This window comes from Podarcis vaucheri, assembly GCF_965113315.1.
Source record: "Podarcis vaucheri genome assembly, chromosome: 14".
Taxonomy (NCBI): domain Eukaryota; kingdom Metazoa; phylum Chordata; class Lepidosauria; order Squamata; family Lacertidae; genus Podarcis; species Podarcis vaucheri.
In genome coordinates, this window is record NC_138752.1 from 38,980,187 (window position 1) to 39,004,768 (window position 24,582).

At 44.8% G+C, this 24,582-nt stretch overlaps 1 protein-coding gene across 13 annotated transcripts in view; it reads left to right on the plus strand.

Annotated features, from left to right (window-relative positions):
* MAPK8IP3 (mitogen-activated protein kinase 8 interacting protein 3) overlaps nucleotides 1-24,582 on the plus strand; it is a 69,686-nt gene that overhangs the window by 18,157 nt on the left and 26,947 nt on the right. For 4 of the 13 annotated variants that reach the window (XR_014213767.1, XM_082200039.1, XM_082200036.1 and 1 more), the window contains 10 exons: nucleotides 2,392-2,533; nucleotides 5,697-5,940; nucleotides 6,306-6,405; nucleotides 6,522-6,640; nucleotides 11,317-11,328; nucleotides 14,004-14,021; nucleotides 19,746-19,803; nucleotides 20,778-20,930; nucleotides 21,856-21,937; nucleotides 24,280-24,431. Coding sequence is in view for 12 of the 13 variants with exons in the window: in XM_082200039.1 (XP_082056165.1) it covers nucleotides 2,392-2,533; nucleotides 5,697-5,940; nucleotides 6,306-6,405; nucleotides 6,522-6,640; nucleotides 11,317-11,328; nucleotides 14,004-14,021; nucleotides 19,746-19,803; nucleotides 20,778-20,930; nucleotides 21,856-21,937; nucleotides 24,280-24,431 (1,080 nt within the window). In the remaining variant the exon portion in view is untranslated. The remainder of the gene's footprint in view (nucleotides 1-2,391; nucleotides 2,534-5,696; nucleotides 5,941-6,305; nucleotides 6,406-6,521; nucleotides 6,641-11,316; nucleotides 11,329-14,003; nucleotides 14,022-19,745; nucleotides 19,804-20,777; nucleotides 20,931-21,855; nucleotides 21,938-24,279; nucleotides 24,432-24,582) is intronic. The other 9 variants (XM_082200035.1, XM_082200030.1, XM_082200031.1 and 6 more) reach the window with 7 other exon arrangements.

Sequence of the window (24,582 nt, forward strand, 5' to 3'; positions counted from 1 at the left end):
GTAGGTTGCTTCTAACAGTCTTAGCTTTCGTCAGGCATTCAAACCTAAGGTTAGAGATCACTTCAAAGACAGGAAACTGCAAGCAAGCTGGAGTCAAACTTCAGACAGATCCAGGAAGTTCACAGGCCTAAAAGCCTTTGTAACTTGTCCCGGGCAATGGATTGGCCTTTCACTGTCACCTGACATCCCTGGCCATGCTTATAGAGCGAGATGAGTGCCACAACCCCGGAGTCGTCCGTGACGGTCAGGGGTCCCTTTCCCTTTAGCAACATCCCTTTAGTGAAGCCTGGCCAAGCATGTTATATCACTATACCCAAATGCTGCTAAGATCACCAAATAAAAGCCCCTCTTTTGTCTGAGACACATGTACCTGGCTCTCACTGGGACCCTCATTATAGCATCAAAAGAGTTGCTTCCCTCCCATGATAAATAGTAAATTCAGAGGTGGGTTGTGGTTGGCTCTGGGTGATGTCAAAGCCTTCTTCACCCATATCGTAGTTCCAGTCCAGAATCACCGCCCCCCACCAAGCAAAAACGACTTGCTTAAAAAAACAACACAGGCAAATGCAAAGATTCATATAAGGTAATGTGTGGCCTTATCAATTATTTTTTTCCTGGAAACTACTGGCACTCAGTTTCCTTGACTGATCCCAATTTATCTGAGTGGGGGTGGGGGAGAAATCCCTCCCCCTATTCAAGTGTTGGATGCACCAGCACAGACATTCATGTCTTCAAGCGAGAAAATCTCCTGTTGGGCAGTTTTGTCACCATTTCCCCACGCCCACCTACAATTAAATTTGTTTGTCTCGACACACACACACCCTTTTGCTGGTTTGACTTCTCACTTTCAAAGGAGTTTGAGCATGTCTCACCAGCCCTTTCGTTCACTGCCTTTGCTCTTCGGATTTCCGGGGGTTTTGAGTTCCATTACAGCAGTTTCACACAAGGTCACAAGCAGACTGCTCGTAACTGCCTCTCAGCTGGATCCCTGGGGAAATGGTTTTCTGTGTTCAGCAGAAGCGGTGATCCGTACCAGGAACAGCAGGGGAAAGTCTTGAGGCTTTGCTGCAGCACCATCTTTGGCATAAGCTCAGAGAAGCACAAGTGCAGTTAAGGCTGCCAGTCTATAGAGTGTTGCATGAAACTCCACCTCCGCTCCCTGCTCAGTTCATGTTGGAAGAAAAGTGTTTTGCAAGTTCAAAGCTGCCCTACTCCCCTTGCCAACATAGAGGTTCTAGGTTGAGCAAGGGGAACCTCTGGCATAAGGTTGAAGTTTTCTTCCCATCAGCTCCAGCCACCATGGCCAACAGTCAGGGATGCATTTTATTTTTATTTTTTATTTATTCAAAGTTATATACCGATTGAAATTATCAGTAAAAGCAGCAAAAAACCAAACCAACCAACCAACAAACAACAAACAAAAAACTCATGAGACTGTAGTGACAGCAATGGATCTAGGATCACCCCTAAACTAAACACCTATTCCTTCAGAGGAAGTGCAGTTCCATCTAGGGCAGGTACCCAACCCAATTCCTGGGGTTGATGTTGTGTGAATCTTGTGCTGAAAGGTTTAAAATTCCACACCAGGAAATACAGAATTTTGTGAGTAGTACAAACCACGCACATTTGCATTATGTCTCCATATTTTTCATAAATTATTCTACAGTTTTATTCATTCATTTGCCTTTTTGTATAATCAGGTCTGGTTTGACTTCAGAAGGATTGTTGCTCACTGGTGCAGAGCACACACTTTGCATACCAGTGATCCATAATTCAATCTCTGGTATCTTCAGGTAGAGCCAGGAAATACTCTTTCCTGAGACCCAGGAGAACTGCTGCCCATCAGCATAGACCAGGCATAGCCAACATGACAGCCTCCAGGTGTTGCTGTACTACCACTCCCATAATCCCTGGCCATGCTAGCTGGAGCTGATGGGAAGTTCCACAACATCTGGTGGGCACAATGTTGGTTACCCCGGTGTAGACAGTGTTGACGTAGATGGACTATTGTTCTGCTCTGGTATAAGGCAGCTTCCTATCCACTATTCATGGAACTATGCAGGTGCCAATGCCCCCAACTGCTTCAAAATGTATGCCACCATCCCACTGGCTTCAGCAGGTAGAGATTTCAGCAGGTACATACACTTTGGAGCATATTTTCACACCCAGATGTCTGGAAACTTGGTGTCTGTTTTTTAAAAGGACTTTTCACTTCTTGGGCAGTTGAATCTTATGGGAATGTTAATGGGTTGTCCTTGGGATACTTGGCCCACTCTTAACTATGATGGGTTTGTTTTGCTGCTTTCTCCACGTCAAGGATCTGCTGGTTTCCTAACTCTTTCCCATGCTTTCTCTCCTTGTCTCTCTCTGACTTTCCTTTTCTGTCTCTAGCATGAAGAGGCGTCCCAATTCTCTGAACATCCCCCTCACAGATGACATGGTACGTGGGCAGGTGGGCGCCAAGATCGCCCCCGCAGTGGACCACTGGCATCTGAGTGACCTCGGCCAGCTGCAGTCCAACTCCAGCTACAAGGTTTTTCTAACACCATCATGGAAGCGAGGGCATCCTTGCCTACTTGTCAGCAGCACCTCCATCAGGACAGAGAGACCTCGTGTGTGTCTGTAACCCTTTGCAGCTCATAGCCATTTCTTTGCTGATGCTTTGCTCAGCTAAACTCCTGTGTGTGATGAGTGTTCTTTTCCTAAAGTTTTTTTTTTTGCCTGGGGCAGCAGTATTTTAACATTCGCCCATCAGCTAGCATACTCTCAAGGTGCTTCCATCAGGACAATTTTATTATGGACTCAATGTTGCCCCTGCTCAGAATTTCTTTTTGCAGTCTCCATGTTGTCCTAAAAATGCTACCCTCTGCTTTTTCTTCATATAATCATATAACCCAGATTTACTCTCACCCCACAGAAAATCCAATTTTTAAAAACCCATTATATATCTGCAGTTATTGGTGTGCCAGCTCCTAGGCATAAATTGTTTGGTGGGTAGTTTGTTACATGCATGGCAATGCATAAATGGCTTCCCTCAAAAATCGTATCAGGAGTCCCCTATTTCTGACATAGAGCTCCAATTTCCATGGCTCCCCAGGAAGATGGACTGATTATTAAGCTACTCTGGAATTGTAACTCTGTAAGGGGGAATGGGGGACGCGGGTGGCGCTGTGGGTTAAACCACAGAGCCTAGGGCTTGCTGATCAGAAGGTCGGCTGTTCGAATCCCTGCGACAGGGTGAGCTCCTGTTGCTCGGTCCCTGCTCCTGCCAACCACAAAGTGCAAGTGGATAAATAGGTACCACTCTGGCAGGAAGGTAAACGGCATTTCCGTGTGCTGCCCTGGTTTGCCAGAAGTGGCTTAGTCATGCTGGCCACATGACCCGGAAGCTGTACGCCGGCTCCCTCGGCCAATAAAGCGAGATGAGCGCCACAACCACAGAGTCGTCCACGACTGGACCTAATGGCCAGGGGTCCCTTTACCTTTACCTTTAAAGGGAATGGTGTCTCTTAACAACTCTCAGCATCTTTAACAAACTACAGTTCCTAGGATGCTTTATTGGGAAGCCGTGTAATATTTAGTCTAAATCCTTTTTGTTGTAACTTTTCTTGTACTCCTGATCTGGATTTCCTCTCCTCTCTGCTGCTGCCTTTTGCTAAGAAGGAGATAAGCTATGACCTGTGCCTTTAAACCATTCATAGCTTCCTGCCCCACAACAAAAAAAGGTTCCCTGAAGTTGGAAATGCAGTATATCACCAAGTATATCACATACTTGGTAACAAGGCTTTGTTGGGTTTGCCATATTTCTCCTCCCAAAATAGTGATTTTAAGGTTTTGGAGCTGTTTCCACTGCTTTTTTCATTGCGTTGCCATGCATCCAGGTTTTCCCAGACATTTTGCCAGTTTGGCTAAATCCCCCCCACCGCCGCCATTTTTACACCCAAAAACCAGCACATCATGAATTTTCCTGACATATGGCAAGCCTATGCTTTGTTCTCTAGTTGGCAAGGTGCAAACAAAATATCATCTAAGTGTTGTGCAAACAACATTCGGCACTAGTAAAACCATTAGGGAAATGAATGTATTGTTAGTAGAGAATTACACTACTCTGGTTTTTTAGTCTTTGATAGTACCTTTGTGATAGGATTTCTGCTGCTAGCTTGTTCTTGTTACACACCTGAAAACAATTGGTCTCTAAGACCACATAGGCTACTTGAAGCTCGCCAGCACAGTATATAGAGGACTTGAAATTCTGCTGCTCATTAAAGCATGGCATCCTTGCCTTTAAGAATGTATGGCTGCAAAGGGTTAAGTGGCCATCTTTTCACAGTCTCCATTGTCATTTTGCTATGCTCTGTATGTATGTGCGTGCATGTGTCAGCTGTGGAAGTATAGCTGGGTTTGCAGTAAGGGAATCCTTCTAGACTAATGTTAACAAGATCACCCCTGGCCTTGAAGAAATCACCATTCTGCAAATTGCCTGAACAAAAGCTAAGAGTTCAGTGGTGCTTCTTGTGTTCTTACTTAAGTGGCAGGGATTTGGTGTAGAAGTCAGAAGTGCCTCTAGAAAAGAGGGTCCCCTTTCCTCCAGGGCTAGTCCATTGCTGGCACTGGTCCCACAGTGGTTCCTATCAGCCATGAAGATAGCTGGAGGATGACTCCACATGGTTCCTGCAGTGGCCAAATATGGTCCTCATCCAGTCTCCTAAAAAACGAACTATGTACTATGGTCCTATAACATCAATGGGGAACTTGTGGTCCTCCAGATGTTTGGGTGAATAGGTATGGTTTTGTGTAAATGTGTGTCTTTGTTTCAGTTGCGCTGCTTTTCAGATGTGCGTATGTGCTCTTGTTTTTAAAAGTCCTGTCACTAGTGACGGTCCCTTGACTGGATCCTTTGGCTTGTTTGCTTCTGTAGTTTGCCCCTAAACAATGAGTCCAGCATTTGGTCATAATTATGAACCTTGCCACATCGGGGCAACAACAGCCAGTGTGGTCTAGTGAGTAGAGAGGTTTGGTGCCTTCTGACTGTGTGGTTGCCTGTTCCTTATATAATAAGCAAGGGTCAAATTATAACTCAGGAAGATGGGATTCACTAGCACCCATAGATGACACAAGGCCTCCAACACATTGTGGCTCCTTGTGGGCCATTATTCACCATTAAGCACTCAGGCCAAGGGGTGAGCCAAACAAAAATCTGAGGCGTTCTGGAGAGAAAAGGAAAAAAGAGGATTTTACGTGAGGATATTACGTATCAGAGAATAAAACACATAAACTAAACATGACTTTTCTTAAGCAGCACAGTGAATCTTAAAAGCTGCTAACGGGCCATTAAAAATCTTGGGAGAATTACAATATTTTTGTATGGTCTAATTAAATTTATCCTTCACAACAACTCTGCAAGGTAGGTTTGGTTAATGGTGACTTGCCCGAGGGCACCCACTTCTCTTGATTGCTAAATGGAAACTTGAACCTGGCTGTTTATAAAAGTCCAGACACAACATTCTAAACCACTGTACCACACTGGGCCTCATTTTTGTAGTGGCCGTTATAGGCTTTTTAGTGCATAGTGCTCGTATATCACAATGCTACAAGGCAGCCACCTGGCCAGTAAATGGGAGGAAAAATTAACTGATGCATGTGATTGCCTCCCCATCCCTTCTCTTCCCACCCCCTCCAAACTGCTGTGCCCCTAGTGCCCGCCTGATGAAATGTCTGAGTCTGGACAGTCCTCGGCAGCTGCTACGCCCAGCACCACCGGAACCAAATCTAACACACCCACCTCGTCCGTGCCCTCTGCTGCTGTCACCCCCCTGAATGAGAGCCTTCAGCCCATGAATGACTACATCACGTCAAAGAACAACAAGCGGTCGCGGGAGAAACGGAATAGTAGAAATATGGAAGTCCAGGTCGCCCAAGAGACGAGGAATGTGAGCATAGGTATGGCTGGCTGAGAAACTTCTAACTTGTTTCCTATAGGAATGTGAGATGTGGACATAACATTCCAAGAAGGAATTATTATCCCATAATGGTGTAAATTAGCATATTCCTTATTTTTGGGGCTGCAGTTAGATTGCGGTGCCCGGAGTTGAGCAAAGGACTGCCTCTTAAACCTAGCTAAGTGTGTGGATGTGTGTGTGTGGATGAAGAATTATTGGTGGCTGCACGAGATCTCTGCTGTTCTCTTTGGGTTGTCACCAATATCCTCCTTGATAAATGGAGGTGCAAATGCCCACCTCTGATCTGAAATGTTGGTTTGGTCTTCTTGACTATGAATATTTCCCTCTTTGCATTCCATCCTACAGGGATGGGGAGCAGCGATGAGGGGTCAGATTTTCAAGACATTGATTCTACTCCAGAGCTGGATATGTGCCAGGATCCCAGACTGGAACGCACAGGAAACAGGTTTGGGTGCAGACATTCCCTTTCTTTAGGCATGCTGCCCATGAGTGCAGAATGCAGCTTTTATTCATTTCGTGCCAGTCTGCAGCATTTCCATTCTTTTTCTCTTTGCATGACAGCCCTACTCAGGGGATCGTGAACAAAGCCTTCGGCATCAACACCGACTCGCTGTACACTGAACTTACTGAAGTTGGCTCGGAAGCCATTGGCGATGTGGATGAAGGAGCGGACCTCCTAGGTAAAGCCTGCTTCAAGAGTGCTGCTTTTGAAATTCTTATCTTATTTATCACAACAGCCCTTTGAGGTAGAGTAGCTGGAGAGATAATTAGGTAAAGAGCTGGAAGAAGTCATGTAAGTCTTTATGGTCTAGAGCAGGGATAGCCAACAGCTTCCCGATGTACGATATATGATATCTTTATTGTCATTGTCCCATGCGGATCAATGAAACTGGAAAACTACATAAAACATTCAAAAGCCCCTAAAAACTCTGAACCCCCGTTTTAAAATACGCTATACTATAGAGACCCCTTATGCTGCATTTAGAACCAGAATTGCATTTGCGTAGAAACTGTTTTTCAGGCGGCTAGTCCTGGCCTTTATAACCCTATACCTTCTTCCAGAAGGCAGAAGCTGAAAGAGATCATTTACGTGGTGCGTACTATCCTGCGCTATCTCTGCCGCTTTCTTATGGCACCTGACAGCATAGATTTGATCCAAGGTGGGAAGAGTGCACCCAATTATTCTCTCTGCAGTCTTTACAACCCTGGACAGCATGGTTTTTTCCCTGGCCGTGCATCTCCCAAACCACACACACAGACCATAAGTTAATACCTTTAGTTGTTGTAATCTTACTCCCATCATCCCTAACCATTGGCCAGGCTGGCTGGGGCTGATGGAAGCCCAGCAATATCAGGAGGGCACTGTGTTGGCTACCCCTGCTCTAGATAAGATGCAGAGATTGTGGTGATCAGATGTGATCAGCAAACATTGGGATGAAATAGAAAGGGCATTTCCCTCTGAATCATAGAATTGTAGAGTTGGACATGACCCCAAGGGTCATCTAGTCCAACCCCCTGCGATGCAGGAATCTCAACTAAAGAATCTATGACAGATGACGACCCAACCTCTGTTTAAATACCCCCAATGATTGAGAGGCTACCACCTTCTGAGGTTCCACTGCCAAACAGCTCTTACCGTCAGAAAGTTCTTCCTAACGTTTAGTCGAACTTTCCTTTCCTGTCATTTATATGCATGTAGTCCACAGAATTCTGTGACGTTTATGCAAATTATGCAAATTAAAGCAGAGTTACATAAATTATTTTGCCTAATTTACTCTGCTATTTTAGACTTGGAGGAGGTGCCATGTAGGGCACTGTAGGGCACAGGTGCCTTTCTATGCTCTATTACTGGAAATCTCGCCCTATGTTTTTGCTTTTGAGATTTCACCACATATTGCCCACATCCTTTCAGGCATACCGCTTCCCAACTGTAAGGAATATAAACTTTTTAATGAACTGATTTTGGAAAACTGAATTCTGTGATCACAATAGTGTTCTGTAGTTTTTCTTCCCCACGTGAGGAATTGCAGTCTACACATAGCCTTCCACGACAACAACCCTGAGAAGTAAACAGTGTCAAATAAAATGAATAAATAGTTTACCTGCTATATTGCCAAGCTGCTAATAAAAGCAAAGGAACAAGTAGACCAGCTAATAAGTGTTACATTGATAGCCAAAAAAGTAGAATGCAGAATTATCAATGCCCAGAAGTCTTATTTAGCTGTCACTTCCAAAACTTTAATTTCCTTTCCTCATCTTGAGTCCTTGTTACACACCAAATATATTTCCATGCTCAAATTCATGCTCACTACCACAGGTTCACTCCCTCTCCCCTGCAACATTCCAACTGAACACGGCTTGATCATGTATCACCATTTATGTTATCATTAGCTAAATTTATATTGTACCTATTCATTGGCCTGCTCAAGGGTAGCACACCAAATCAGTATTGCCAAAAGCAATGGCAACAGTCAGATAAAAATCATGGGTTGTATCCAGCTAAGGCCACATTTACTCCATACATGCACTATGATAGCACTTTAAACAGTCATGAGCTACGGGGAACTGTAGTTTCTTTAGTGTGCTGAGAATTGTTTGCAAAGCTCTATGCCCCTCACAGGGCAACAGTTCCCAGAATGGTTTAACGACCAATCCCTCTTCACAGGGAACTCTTGGAATTGTAGCTCTGTGAGGGTAATAGGGATCTCCTAACAAATCTCGGTACTCTTTAACAAATGCCAGTTCCCAGGATTCTTTGGGCTATGACTGTTTTAAGGTGCCATGAGAGTTCTTTAAATCTGTGAATGTGGCTCAGGTTTTAGTCAGAGAAGACCCATTGGATTGTGTCCAGTGCTAGTCCTGCTCATAGTAGACTCACTGAAAGTAATGGACATGACTTAAGTTAGGTGTGCTAATTTCAGTGGGTGTACTCTGCATAGAACTTAATTGGATTCAAGCCATCAAAGTGAGATGTTAATCATGTCCATTATTTTCAGGGGTGTTCTCTGAGTAGAACTAGCATTGAATACACTGAATTGTTATATCAAAGTAGGGCTTAACACAAATACCCCTAAATTTTGTGCTTCTGTGGCCATTTGGATTTGGAGGAGTGATTTTCTGGGGTTGGGAGGGATGACATTCACCTTCAGACCCCTCCCCCCAATTCCCCCACTGGTGGCCGCCATTGTTATGTGATGTTTGTCATTCCTCCCCGCCTCTCAAACACAGTGACCCAGAACGAGGGGCATTGTTTGGGTGGGATGGGAGGAAATGGTAGTTTGGTCACTGGAGGAAGTGCTCTGATGTGGCTGCTTGTTTAGCCCTGTAATGGCTAGACTAATATCTTTTTTCTTTTCATTATCTGACCAGAATCTAAGAGGGCTGGGCGATTAGCCAATCAAGAATAGCTGTGGCTCCTCAGAGAATGGGGGGGGGGGGCGGGCAACAACTGAAATTTTACTTCTAGGTGGCCAGACTATTTTGTCGTGTAAAACTTATCTTTACCTCAACTAAAAGGGGATATTTGGTGATGAGAGGAACCCAAAGGATGTGCAAATGGTAAGTGTTATGAATTGCCTATCTTAAAGCAGAGGAGATTCGATTCAGAGCTTAATACTGTCACGCAGGCCTGCTCAGCTTGCATCCCACTGAGACAAAGGCAGCCCACCAGCATTGCGCATAGCACACCACTGGCTCAAGGAGCCTCCTGTTTTTACTGCTTTTCTTGCCAAGTGCATACCATTCCCCTCACACACAAAAATGGGCAGGGACAATAGCCCATTGGAAGAGCACCTGCTCTACATGCAGAAAGTCCCGGGTTCAATGCTTGGCATCTACAGATAGGGCTAGAATAGACATCTGCCTGAAACCCTGGAAAGCAGCTTCCAGTCAGTGTAGATAATGTGAAGCTGGATGGACCAAGGGCCTGATGTGGTTGGTATAAGGCAGCTTCCAGAAAGAGCTGTGGCTCAGTGATAAAGCATCTTATTTGCATGCAGAAGTTCCCAGGTTCAGTCCTGTAATGGCCTGGGACTTGGACTCGGAGCCAGAGGAGTCTCAGTCCGCACCAGATCCTTTGCCTCAGTCTGCACAGGTTCCCCTGATTCTGAAGTGCCCCAGTCTGCAGAGGTTTCCCTGCAACAAACACCAGCTGGGCTGAGTCAGGGGGCTGAGCCTTCCCTGGCTCCAGATGCGGGGATTACCTCGTTGCCTTTAGCTGGGCAATCACTTACAGCTGCTCCACTACCAGTTGGGTCAGGAGAGGCTGAGGTGGCCTCTGGGTCTAGTAACCCACCAACATCTCCCAAGGTGCAGAGACTGAGGTCTGAGAGAAGGAGAGACCTGAGTACTCGCGGGAGGAGTGCTCGCCTTCAGGCGAGACATAGAGGTGAGTCACCGGGGGGATCAGGACCGGCCGTTACCCCGACAGAGATAAAAGGCTTGCTGGAGCAACGTTGCTGTTTGCCAGAACCTGCCTGTGATCCTGTGCCTGATCTTACCTGGTTTCCTGCCTCATGTCCTTCCTTGGCCCTAGCTCCTCGCAGAACCCTTGGATTCGGGATCGGACCTGGACCGCGTTACTCAGGTTACCCCCGGGCCCAGCACAAGTCCCCAGCACCTCCAACACGGGGTTGCACATGTTCCTATTCTGAAACCAAGGAGAGGTGCTTACCAGTCATTACAGGCAGTACTGAGCAGAAATGGACTAATGGTCAGACTCGGTATAAAGTAACTTCCTATGTTCCTCTGAGAGCTGCTGCCAGACAGAGCCAACAGTACTAGGCTAAATTGGCCAACTGTTAGACCTGGGTTAAGGCCATTTCCATTTTAAGGCATTAGGGCCATGATCCAATTGCTGTTGGGCTGCGTTTGATTTAGTGGGTCTCAAGCTGTGCCAGCTTTCATGAATTTTTGGAAAGGCTACATAGAGCGCTGCAGATGGTCATAAGCATTCCAACAAATTAGGTTATTCAGAATACGTTTTTGTTATACCATTTGCCATGGTTGAGAAGACAAGGCTTAAGTCAGGGTTCGTAGGAAGTCTCCAGGCTCCTCACTTATATCCTCATCCTGGGGGGGGGGGGAAGTGATTTCCTCACCCTCATACTCTCAAATGTCCCATATGTAGATTCACACCATTTGCAGTCCATAGCAGGTCCTGTCTTTACTATTTCATGCCTTTTGACATTGAAATGGCAAGATCATTGTTAATTTTTTGTTTCTCTTTTTAAAAAATCCAGATTTTTTTTATTTTGTTGGTTTCGGTCACTGATTGACTCTTTTTCTTTCCTTCCCCCCAATTCCTTCCCCCCTACCCCATCCTGTATCTCTGTGCTTCGCTGGACATGGCCCATAGGGGAGTTTTCAGGTGTGTATCTCTCCTCTGTTCAGATTCTCTGTTTCCTCCAATTTTTCTTTCTTCTTGCTCCTTCCCCCTTCCTTGAATTTTAAATTGAATGATGTGGGTACACACGTGTGATACTCCCCTGCTGTTGTCCAATCACGGTTGGCTTTGCGGACTTCGTCCCGCCTTTCCCTTGTTTGATTGGCTTGCGTGACTTAAGGTTCCGAACCCAATTGAACATTCTCTGCTTTTTGCTCACATGTTACATTGCGGTAAGCTTTATTTCTAACCCCTACCCCCTGGCTTTCTGCAGCCTCACTCCACAATCTGCTTTTTTTTACCTCCCTCTTTGAATCCTAGGGTAGAAGGTGGGGAACCATCTGTAACTTCATGTTTCCTGTAAGGTGGGATTTTTCCTTCCTTTTAGGGCAGGCAATGAACCCAAGTGTGGGTTCCTCATTCAGAGGGTGAGCTAAAGATAGGAGGTTTATCCATCTTGCTGATTCCATTAATAATTAGTCCTTTCCCTCCCTCAGGATGGCTGCTGGGGTAAGAGAAGGTTTGGGACTCAGTGCTCGCAGGATGGGGGCTGAGCTCTCAAGTTTTGCAGCTTGTAAGTTTGGAAAAGGCTGAGATGGTCAGTCAAGAATTCTAGCTGAAGGAGAAGTGCTAGAGGTCCAAGGGCATCTTTTCTAGATGAACTTGCTTAAATCAGTGGTGCAGTTAGCTAATTTAAGACTCTAGACCAAGGGTGGAGAACCTGATGTTGTTGAACCACCACCTCCCATCACATATAGCTCAGTGGTAGAGCTATAACTCAGTGGTAGAACATCTGCTCAGTGGTAGAACATCTGCTTTGCATGCAGACTGGGTCAATCACTAGCATCTCCAGGTAGGGCTGCAAGACACTCCTGTCTGAAAACCTGGAGAGCTACTGCCAGTCAGCATAGATGATACTGAGTTAAGTGAATTAGTATAAGGTGACTTCCTAGATTACTATCCCTGACTGATGGCCATGCAGGCTGAGGCTGTTGGGAGTTGGAGTCCAACAAAATCTGAAGGGCCACAGGTTCTCCAGCCCTGCTCTCTCTAGACAATTATCTTACTGGAGTGGGGTGGCTCTTTAGATGGTATTGTGCATTGACACCACTTCCTTCAGCATGTGGAAAGTCTGCTCTGTTGCATTAGGAGGCCCTTGGGCTCATTCTGCTGAGTGGGCCTCTGGGCCTCTACCCCAAAGTCCTGCCTTGACAGCACCATGGCTTAGGTGGTACAGACTGGACAGTTTCCCCGGATACAGTTCTGGTCCCCATCTCAGGAGGATATCCTGGAACTGGAAAAGATTCCAGAAAGCAGAAACAAAACCATGACAGGTCTGGAACATTTCCTCATATACCGGTATAAAGAAAGCTTAAAGCATTTTAAGATAAAGATGGGCAAAGGTTCAGGGAACACAAAGGAGAAGATAGAGGTTTATGAAATGATTCAGTGGGTAGAGGGAATTTCTGGAAACTTTCTTCGGTTAGCTATGTTTGCTTTCGTATTGTTTCGGAGAGTGAATTTGATAAATTTGACTTTGAACATGAACTGAATTGAATTTCTCCCCATTCCTGTTGGGCACACATGATTGCCTGTCGATTTGTGAGCACACTGGGTGTGCACATTTAGTATCATTTCCGAAATTGGAGCATCCACACTTCCCTCCAGGGCTCTCCCAGTAAGGGTGGAAAATTAGGTGTTTGGTTTTTTTACATGTAAATGTTCATTGTAGTCATGTTTGAAATGTTCGTGGAAGGGCCATAGCTCTGTGGTAGAGCATCTGCTCTGCTGCCAGAAGCTGCTCTGAGTTCAAGCTCCAGTATCTCTGCATAGGGTTGAGAACGTCCTCACCTAAAATCCTGAAGAGCCACTGCCAATCAGTGTAGGTAGTATTGAGCTAGACGGACCAATGATCTGACTCAGTATAAGGCGGCTTCTTATTACTGAGTTGTATGACTTGTAAACTCAATCCTTTGTGAAAAACGTGTCCAGTTTTGACGGAAGGAGAAAGAAAGAGAAGGGGTGTGTTTGTCTGCATTGGGTTGGATGCCAAAGTTTCCTTCCTTTGATAATAGCAGTCTACTTCTGCTGAATAACTCTTTATACTGGACCCGGCCCAGTGCAAATAGGAAATAGATTCATTTCCTTTAAACATTTATTATTTGCTGCCAACCCAAGATTGCTGCCTTTTTTTTCAGGCATCCGTCCAGTTGAAAATCAAATTCGGGGTCTCCCAACAGCCCCTTTGCCCCGATTTTACTGTCCTCTCCTCCTGTTTTCCCCCTTAACCTGACCCATCCATGCTGTTGCTTTGGTTCCCTTCCGTAGAGGATGAGAGGCCCAAAGGACCTTTGCCTATCCACGGAGGATAATAAGGATGGAACCAGGAGTTCCTAACTTGATCTGTTCATTCATTCAAAATCTGAGACTTTCTTCCCTGCTTAGCTGGATCAGAGGCAGAGAGTGGTTCTTGCTGCAGCATAACTAATTTCCTTGCACATACGTGCTAAGAGAGCACGACCGTTTTGCTGTTTACAGATTTGTATTTAATGGCTGCTTTTTTCTCTCCCTTTCTTCCCCTATTTTTCTCTTCTTTGTCCCTATCTCTTTCTGTACCCCTGACCCCACCCCTCTTTTCTCATATGGAATGACTTTCATAGTGCGGGATGATTTCTTTGGTAAGGCCAAGGCCTTTTTTAAACATATGGGTGTTCTCCTCCCCCTTTCTGTTCATTCAGCATCTCGTCATCCTTTTTCTTCTTCTTCTTCTCTTTCTTTTCTTCTGGGATTTCTCGGGACTCTCTTTTGTTTCGTTCCTGTGATGGTGATGGTGTTGCTTTGTTGAGAAGAAGTAGGTGATTCTTCCATCACCCATTGTTTGGGAGAGATTCTTTTCTGTTTGGGGATGTAGGTGGCTATTCGCTTTGATGTTTCAAACAGCTTGCAGGATGCAGGTCAAGAAATATGGCTGTGAAATGTAATGCATTTCCTGGTTATTTTTTTCTGGGAACTGTAAACAAACCCACAAAACACGTATAGCACTCTTGATGGAAATATCCTATATACACAGTTGACTCCACCACACTTCAGTTAGGTTGCTGTGGGAGCCAGGGCTTCTTATAACATTCCAGACACACAATTCAATGTGCTGCTTTTCATGTTTTGAAAACCCTTAGCTTAGAAACCACTTTGTATTCAGAAGAAAAGACTAGCCCTGGCCTTTTTTTTTTTTTACCTGAACCACTAGCTTTCCAGAAGCAAGGAGCACTCAGTTGTAGCTTCTTCCCAACTGTATTTTGAGGGGGATGCTGGCATGTGCCATCATCATTATTCTAATTATTATTATCGTTATTATTAAACAAATTTATAGACTGCTTCATGGCCAAAGTTGGTATGTGAGGGAGATAAGTATATGGCCCACCAGCCAGATCCAGTCCTGCAGTAAAGAATTGGCTACACCACCTGAAGTGCCATTGCACATCCAGCACTGCCTTCACCCTCCAGTCACTGCTCTGTATTTGGCTCCAGTTCCTGGACTGCAGTGTTCTGGCAAAAACCAAAGTAGATTCTGAAATCTGCCTATGTTTGACATACTTGATGTAGTCTGTGCTAAAAAACAAAACCAAAAGGTCTTGTGCCAAGAAAAAGAAACGTAAAAGTGATGCAAGCCAGCAAAACTGCATTTATTCACTCAGGTTGAATAACTTAACTACTCATAGCCTTGGGCCTGAGCAAAGGTCTTTGCAAAGTATTGACACCTGCTCTTAACTATCAGATATCTGAGCTTCTGCTGTTCCACGCTTGTGATAACCACCTGGCATTCTTCATACAGTTTCAAGCCTATTTTTGCAGTCTTAAGGGCTACAAATTTGCTAAAGCGGCGAGATTTGCAGTATTCTCTGCTCTGCTATAGATTGATGCAGTCTTGTGATTTTCATATTCCGAATTCATACTTCTGACTTCAACATGTATCTTGTAGGCTCAGGATGATTTCCATTATTTCTGAAAGAACAACAGACCTTGCCTCTTTGCAATATGTTTTGATTTTTGAGTCCAAGTATCTCCAGTTATCCAGGGACAGAAAATACCCTGCAGCCACATTGCCCAGGCACCTAAAAACTGGTGCTAGTGCCTTGAAATATTCACCCCCACCAACCTGCAGACCTTGGCAAATCAGTGTGTAAAAAAGATTCTATTTACATTTCACCTTCTCACAGCAGCCGGTCATGCCACACTTTCTTTCATTTTTTATGTGTCCTCCTATTTCAAATGTACACCAAGAAACATAATGTGGGAATGAAACACATGCATGTGTCATGCAGGTACACAAATTGAGTACCTGGGTTTGGCAGTGCCTCCATGTGGAGTCTACATGAAATGGACTGAATGTCAGTGAAATGTGCAGAGTGGCCTATAATTTACCTTCAGACTTGGATTCTTAATCTCCATTGTTGCATTTAAGTTTGTATTTCTGTTCTCTGCCCCAATAGACAGTATGAAGATCCCATGCTGCCTGAAACATCAGAAGTGATTTATTTCTTCCTGTCTTATTCCTGATGGTTGTAGTGTTTTTTTTTTCCTTTCTCTATATCTATCTAACTTTATTTTTTTTAAAAAAAACCACACCTGCTGCTTCTTTGCCATTCTTGCTGGGGAACTTGCCTCTGCCATCATCAACCCGTCCCATCTCATTGTTGGGAAGAAGGTCTGTGTACTTGCCTGAGTGTGTTGTGCTGTATTCTCACTTCCTGTACACTGCCATGAATCTCTTTTTTAAGCGTTTCATTTGTACTGAGTGTGTGTTTGTCGCTTTCAACAAAAGCAAGCAGAACGAACAGCGTAAAAGCATGTTTCTCTACACAGTGTGAAGTGGATGCGTGCGTGAATGTTGAAAGCATCCGTGGGTTCATGAGAACAGTTGAAATGAGACTAGGTAGCTAAACATTTCCCTTCCATTCTGTAATGGAAGGAAATTCTAGTCCCCCTATACTGCAGTCTCAACGTTTGGGACGGAGGCTCTCCATAACTTTGGCTGGAAACACACCCTAAATTTAAAGCATGTGAATTCCCCCAGAGAATCCCGTGAAGTGTTGTTAAAGTGTGCTGGAAACTACAGTTCCCAAGGTTCTTTGGGGAAAGCCATGTGCTTTAAATGTATGGGGTGTATGCAGCCTTTGTAAGGTCACCCAGTGAGTTTTGCAGTGAAGGAGGGATTCGTACTCTAGACCTGGCTCTTTTTTGCTTCCTGTTCTGCATTGGCAACTTTCATTCACAAAAGCAGCAATAGCCAAAGAAGGATTCAAACCAGGCAGGAGGAACCTGTGGCCTACCAGATGCTGCTGAACTGCCACCTAAATTGTAAATCTAATATATTATCTATCTATCATCTATCTATCTATCTATCATCTCCCACCTTTTCCCTAGATGGAACTCAAGGTAGCTTAGAGATTAAAAAAAAGAAGTGCTAAAAGTTCAGGGTTGTTTAAACATAATAATAATAATAATAATAAATTTTATTTATATCCCGCCCTCCCCAGCCGAAGCCGGGCTCAGGGCGGCTAACAACACTAAACAAACCAAAAATGATTGTGAAGCGCTCCAAAAGCATCTCTCAAAACTGAGGAAATGAGCAGTAAAATGGCAAGTGCAATTCAGCGTAAACAATTATAAAGTGATGAATGTCGCCCCCCCCCCCAAATATGCTTACATTCGTAACTCCCTTTACTCTCCGTCAGCATAGCTGATGGTCAGGCATGATGGAAGTTGTAGTCCAGCAGCATTTGGGAGGCCACAGGTTTTACACCCCTGCCCTACTAAGTGTGTTTAGGATAATGTCATATGTGGGGGGAAACCCAAAGTTTGTGCAAGATGTATCTAAACTTTCACAAATAGTGCATTTGCCAGATGAACAGAGCTGGAATAGTGATCTGATTTCTCTAGAATTGCCTTCACCAACTTACTGCACTCCAGATGATTTGGATAACAGCCGTCATCAGCCCCAGCTTGAGGGGGAGTTGTAATCTAAAACATCTGGAGGTCAACAAGTTGGGAAAAGCTGCTGTAGAGTGTGCATGTTTAACAAGTGTATTATGTGGCCAATAGTAAGATTTCATTTTTCCTCCTGTCCTTCATCTTCCCAGCAACAACTCCATAAAACTAAAAAGGTGGGAGGAGAGAATGGCAGCCTAGTCTCGTATATGGAGCTTGCTGCAGTAGTTATGGAGACTAAGGTCACTTCCCACATCTGTCCTTGCAAAACTGGGAAGCGTAGTTCTGTGAGGGGGGGGCAGTGATCTAGAAGAGAATTCTTAGACCCCTGGGCAAGCTACAGTTCCCAGCACTCTTTGGAAGGGGCAACATGATAGTTAAATGGAGTGCTAATATATCCACAAAGTGGGAAAGACTCAATTGGGATAATTTTTTTTGTAACAGCAGTATAACATTTCAGAGCTGACCTCACTAGTGAGCCCCTCAACTCCTCCCTCACCCTGCCAAGCCTCTTCAGGGATAGTTTCCTTGTGATGTCTAGCTGGGGTTGGATCCTTCCACAGTGGTCCAGCACTAATCTGCATAGAAGTTCAGGGGAAGTCAGACAGTTAAGCTTCACTGTGTGACATTAGGTACTTCCAATGAAACAGTTGGCCCAACGGCAAAGTCTTTAAAGTTTCGCTTTGTCATTGGCAACCTAGTGACCAGAAACTAGTGACTAGGAGGACTGAAATACGTGACAGATGATCGAAGTAGATCAGAGCTGGCCCTTGGATCATAGCTGTCAACTTTTCCCTTTTCTTGCGAGGAATCCTATTCGGAATAAGGGAATTTCCCTTTAAAAAAGGGGAAAGTTGACAGCTATGCCTTGGATAAACAGAAGAAAGGAGATGTTTTTCTCCCTCTCTCATCATACTAGAACTTTGGGCCATTCAATGAAGTTGAATGTTGGAAGATTCAGGACAAACTCCCATAAGAGGTATTAATGGCCACCAACTTGGTGTAAAAGAGGATTAATGGAGGATGAGGCTATTTAGGGCTACTAGCCATGATGACTATGCTTCTGTCTCCCCTGTTGGAGGCACTATGCCTCTGAATACCAATGGTTGGGAATTGCTGGTGGGAAGAGTGCTGTTGTGCTCAGGTCCTGCTTTGGGGCTTCCCAGAGGCAACTGGTTGGTTGGTCACCATAAGAGCAGGAGGCTGGACTAGGTGGGCCAACAGGGCTTTTCTTAACTCGCATCAAGTAGCTTCTACCCACGAATCAAAGTTGGCCTGCAAGGGCGGAGGTCTGATTCACTAGTATGTTCCTTGTCGGGAATGCACTGGCCAAGCAGCACCCAGCAGGACTGAACACTCTGCTTCTCAGCTGATGTGGAGAGGGTTTAGTTGTGTTCTACTTTGCTAGCATGTTCCCCCACAGGGATCGCACATGCAAAGAAGCACCCAGCATGATTGAACCCTGCCCATCAGCTGACAACACCCAGCGATACCAGCTGACTGACAGGTGGTGTGGTTTTGGGAAAATGGCTTCACAGGTCAAATTCAACTCCCTGACAGGCCAAGATTGGTGCACAAGGTGGACTTTCTCTACCCCTGCACTAAATTAGCTGTGCATAATATTGAACTTTGCTAATAACTCGCTGTGCTCATGGCTTGTGCTCTTGAATCCAGATTGAAAACAAGCAGGGTTGTGCAAAACAGAGGAGTTGAGTGACTCGCTCATTGGCTAGGCCTTTTCAAAAAGGTTTTAACACATTATAGTGGGGTGGGTCCAGCTTTTAAGTTTAAGGGCTTATGCACAATTACCTTTCCTCTACTCTTTCCAGGCACAGTCCACAATTTCAAGCTCTGGGTCTAAGCACCCCCACTTTTTTATTTTGCTCTGGAACTTTCCTCTTGAAAACCCACTCTTTCAAGCTCAATCAGAGCAAATGTCAATCCACAGAAAACCTGAATTGGTGTTTGTTCCAGTTCAGCCTTAAAGAGCTGTTTTTGTCGGGGAAAGCTTAGGGCAAAACAAACAAACAAAAAACCGCTCGTCCATAGAGTGTTAATGTATAGATCTCTACATGGAAAGTGTGGGATAAAAGGTAAGTGTGGATAAGCCCTAAGAATACCCATTTTAGTGCAGTTGTTTCTTCTGTCCCGTCTCCTAAAGGAAGTATCTGTACTTGAGTGAATGCATCCGTCTGCGTCTTCAGAAATGTTTGCTTCTGTTCCGTGACCTCGACAGGGCGAGTGGCGCTTTGCACTGTGCAGCAAAACATATACATTGCAGGCTCTCGAACTACGAGGCTGCTTCTCCTAAGTAAGAATTGGCCAGCAAAGCATAAGGCTTAAATCTTTCCAAAGGGTGCAGATCAAAATTGTGTGTTGCCTCGTGTTTTATTTTTTCTTTTCCACCCCTCCAGGGATGGGCAAAGAAGTGGGGAACCTGTTGATGGAGAACACACAGCTACTGGAAACAAAGTAAGACACCAGCTCATGCTCTAGAAATACTTTGCTTGTTTGCTTAGGTGTATGGCATGGACATGGTTGACATTTGTGTGTTGCCACTTTGCTTGCTAGCATTTCGGTGACCACCAACTTAGAAGGCTTAAAAAAAGGATTAGACAAATTCATGTATAAGGGTATCAGTGGCTACTAGCCTTGATGGCTGTGTTCCACTGTTAGTAGTAGCATGTCTCTGATAATTGCACGAAGAACTTCCAAGCAATGGTTCTTAAGAGGATTGAGAATTGTTTCTGAGAGGGGTCACTTCTAGGGGTGTGGTGAGAAATTAAATAGGGAATCTCACAAAGGCAGACTTCCATACTTGGTTTCTGCCAACAGAATCAGTGTTTCCCACAGAAAAGTCTCCGTACAACCTACCATACTGTAAAATCCATATAAATGCAGTTCAAAACAGCAAATTCATAACAAATATAACATTTGAAACCACCAGCAATATACTAAATGAGATTGAGTGTTTGGGGGGGGGGGGAAGACTCGGTTAATTTCATTGTACACAGGTTGTACATTGACAATAAAGGTATTATTATTACTACTACTACTACTACTACTACTACTATAAAAGCATCTGCAATAATCATGAAGAAACAAACCGCCCTTTTCCCCACACAACACAAGGATGATTGACAAGGGAACTAAATATTGTTATGCAATAACCACAATTCCTAAGAAAGTAAAAACTTCTTCAATGGGTGCAGGGTGAAATTCCCTGGGAAACCAGAGCCTACTACCCAAAAGCCCATTCTCTCTCTCTCACTGCTGTCCTCTAGACTAGGGTTGTAAGAAGGCATTGCTTTCAGTCCTCCCCTATATTCATCACAGGCTGCACTGATACTTCTCTGCTGCAGTTAATCTTCCACCAAAATGATGTTATCCACCTCACTATCTGCTGTGGCACATACGTTTTTCTTTTCCTTTCCCCTATCCTAAAGAAATGCTCTCAACATAGTGAAGAACGATTTAATTGCAAAGGTAGACCAGCTCACCGGGGAGCAGGAGGTGTTGAAAGGTGAGCTTGAAGCAGCAAAGCAAGCGAAAGCTAAGATGGAAGCTAGGATCAAGGAACTCGAAGAGGAACTGAAAAGGTGAGTGTTCTGCTGCTGCTTGAGCAGTTTCCTCAGCTATGGGTAGGCAAGTCATTCGGGACAAAAAAAGAAGGCTGATGGGTGCTAGATTCCAAGGCGATCTGTAGGGCAGCACTTGGGCTACTCTGGCTATTGTCGCAACAACACTTGGAGGCCCACAAGTTCTCCCCCTGCCCCCTCTGCTAAATGGACCCTCCCACAGCACCACATCCCAGATCTTCATGAGCAAAAGCAAACCTGCAGGAGGCCCAACTGTGGTCCTTCTGTACATATTACATTTGGTATGGCCCTCTCTACATGCCACAGTCAAACGAAGAGCTCAGGTGGATATTGATTTGTGAAAAACGAGGCGGACAAATCAACTTTTCATGTTGGTGCTTCTCATTCTTGTTCTTGTATTAAATCCCCCCCCCACCTTTGTAACTGTTAGCAAAAATGGTCCAGTTTACATTTTTGGGGGAGCAGAGTGAAGTATTACTGTCTTCTGTTTTTAACATATATGGATTGGGGGTGTGTGTTTTTTATCCTTGGTTGTTGCCTTGGGCTGCTCACATAAAGCCAGATGTTCCCCTCGCCTCATACACTTTCTGTAGCAAATGTAGCAAAATGGCCTAGCTAGGGTAGCCATACGCCCAGATTTTCCCAGACATTACCAGAATTTCAGTGGTGGAAGTGATGTGGGGGGGGGGAGAGAATTTCTAAAAAGCAGTGGTTTGTCCTGGATTTTTGGCAAAATAACCAAAAAAATCACTTGGGTCATTTCTCAACTTTGGCTTTTTTCAGCAATTTGTTTGTGTCTGGATTTTCACTTCTTGAAAGATGGCAGCCCTAGTGAGCAACTAAGGCCCAGGACAGCGTACCCCTGTCAAGAGTGGCTGCTGTTTAGCCTCTTCCTTTCTTTGATGTTCTTTGCTCTGTTTTCTAGAGTGAAATCCGAAGTGATCGTTGCCCGTCGAGAGCCCAAAGAAGAGGTGGAGGATGTAAGCAGCTATCTCTGTACAGAATTGGTATATTACATTATTAAAATGCCTAGGGAAGGAGGGGTTTTTTTGCGGGAATGGGGGGTTTTCTTCCTCAATTACTTGAACACTGACACCAAAGTGCATATTTTATCATCCTCAGGTGTGTGTGGGGCAGCCCAAAGAGGCTGTTCTCTTTGGGTTGTCACCACATCCATGACTACCGCAGCCTGGGTATAATCATATCAAAATGGAAGTACTGGATGCCACTGCAATCCTAACCCCACTTACCTGAGAGCAAGCCCCATTGAGATCAGTAAGACTTGCTTCTGAGTAGACATGGTTAGGATTGCACCATTAAGGTCAGATTACCCTTACATATGTGTCCGTCCCCCCCACAAATAGTCTCTGGTATGGGGAAGGTAGGGGACTTTAAGTCTTTGCCTCCCTCATTGTGGTCCTAAACCAAATCTCCCTTGTACGTGCTAACATGAGGAGGAACATAGGAAGCTGTCTTATCTGCAGTTAGGTGACTGGTCCTCCTAGATCAGGGTTCAGCCACACTTCCTTTTTGCCCCATTCTTTCCAGGTCCGCACTTAAAAGCTCTGTGTCCAAGTGTGGGTTTGTTTTTTGCTTTTTGCCCTGGAGTTTCTCCCCATGAAAACCTGCTCTTTAGCGCTCAATCAGAGCAAATGTCAATTCTGGTTTTGCGCAAATTGCTGTTTGCTCTGATTGAGCTTTAAAGAGAAAGTTTGCACTGGGGAAAGTTTGGGACAACAGCAATCACATCTCTCACTACTGCTGAACACCATGTTCCTTCTTACCCAGAAGATTCCATCAGAATGAGGTTGGGAAAACATTGCTTTCTGCTCCCATGCAATCGCTCTGATGACATCACCCCCAAAGCTAGTTTAGGATGAGGGCAGAAACAGGAAGTAGTGTGTCCTGTCCTCGCTCATCTTCTGGGTTACAAGGAGCTTCACAGAAAAATTACACGAACCATCTGCGGTGAGTGTGAATGCCATGCTCATATGTGGGACAAACATTTCCCCTTGACACACACAATCTCCACATACACGTTCCTTGTTGCTGAAATGCCTCCCTAAACTTTGCAGCGTATGACAAAGTTGGGCGTGTATTTTAGCTCTTATAGCTGGTCTCCTAGCTACCCAGCAATGCTGCCTGCGATCTCCTGATCAGCAGCCCATTAGCCTTTAGCACTTACTGTTGGGACAGATGAAAGGGGCTGCATTTCGAACCTGTCCCTTCTCTCTATGCTGTCAGTGGTCACTGGGATCTCCCCCAGAGAATCATCCAGATAATGAGTATGACCAGGTAAGCTCAGCCATGCTGGGTAAGAAGGTCCAAGCCTTCTTCCGCAGTAGAATAAGCAGCTCTTCCCTCAGTCTCCCACCACATGTCTTTTGGGGACTTCTTTGTAGAGAAAGGCAGGCTGATTTTAATCCTGTGAGCTACTAATGTGTGTTTCAGTGCTGACTTGCTAATGCGGTTGATATGCCCATACAGGCACCCTTAGTTCTGATGTAGAATTACTTGTTCATTCTGATCTTGGGGTGAAGACAGACGTAGCACTTTTGAGAGTGGCAGAGATTGCTTGAATTCGCTTTTGACTTCCTGATCTACACATGCATGAATCTTCTTTTCTATGATTCTTCTTTTCTGGGAGAGGGAAACTAGAGCTTTGTACGTTTCTGGCATATTGGGGGAAAGAAACTCTTGGTAGTTGCCTGTTGTCTAGTCTGTGAAGTCATTACCTCCCCACGTCCCCAGAACAATTTTGAAATGGTTTCTTTAAAAATTGAGTTTTTTGGTAATATGAAGGGTGAACAAAAAAGCTTACAAATGCATATAAATTCCCAATTATTATTTTTTAAAATAGAAAGATGGGCAATCTTTATGAATCATGACAGGGAGAGGAATAAGACTGAATTCATGCAACGGGTGCATTACTGCTTTGGCCACTGTTAAGACTGTTACTTCTGCCTTCTCCCTTAAATAATCCTCCACTTTTGCATTGTATTGCACTGTTTACAAATTAGGCTTCCTCCTGCTGCAGGAAGTTTGGCTATGCATGGGCTTAATATGAGTTGACTAACCCATATTAACACTTCATTCCTAATGGCAGGCTAGTTAGACTTGGATGCTAACTAGCATTACCTTGGAGGCTTGCAGAACACGAATTAGCTTTTTGCTCATCACTTCTCCAGATGTCATGTTTTCGTTGCTTATATGATGTTGTAGTTAGATTCTCTTTGCTAAAATTAACAGGGGGGGGGGTACACCTGGAAGAAGCTAACACTTGTTGCTTTAGTCTCCTGGCTTCAGGCTTTACTAACCTTAATCCCCTTCCATTTCCCATTGGTTGAAGCCGTCCTCCTCCCCTCTGCAGGACAACATTCCCATAGCTCAGCGCCGGCGGTTCACCCGTGTGGAGATGGCCCGGGTCTTGATGGAGCGCAACCAATACAAGGAGAGGTTGATGGAGCTGCAGGAGGCTGTCAGGTGGACCGAGATGATCAGGTATGGGGGTTGGGTGCTTTATTATTGCAGCATCGTAAAAGTGTTGAGAGGAACCTAGCAGGTGGGCTAGAGGTGCTCTGTGGTTCTGGAGTACCAGTGGTCATTTTGCGTGAGACGCAGAATTCAGCACCCTGATCACCTCAGCATCAGA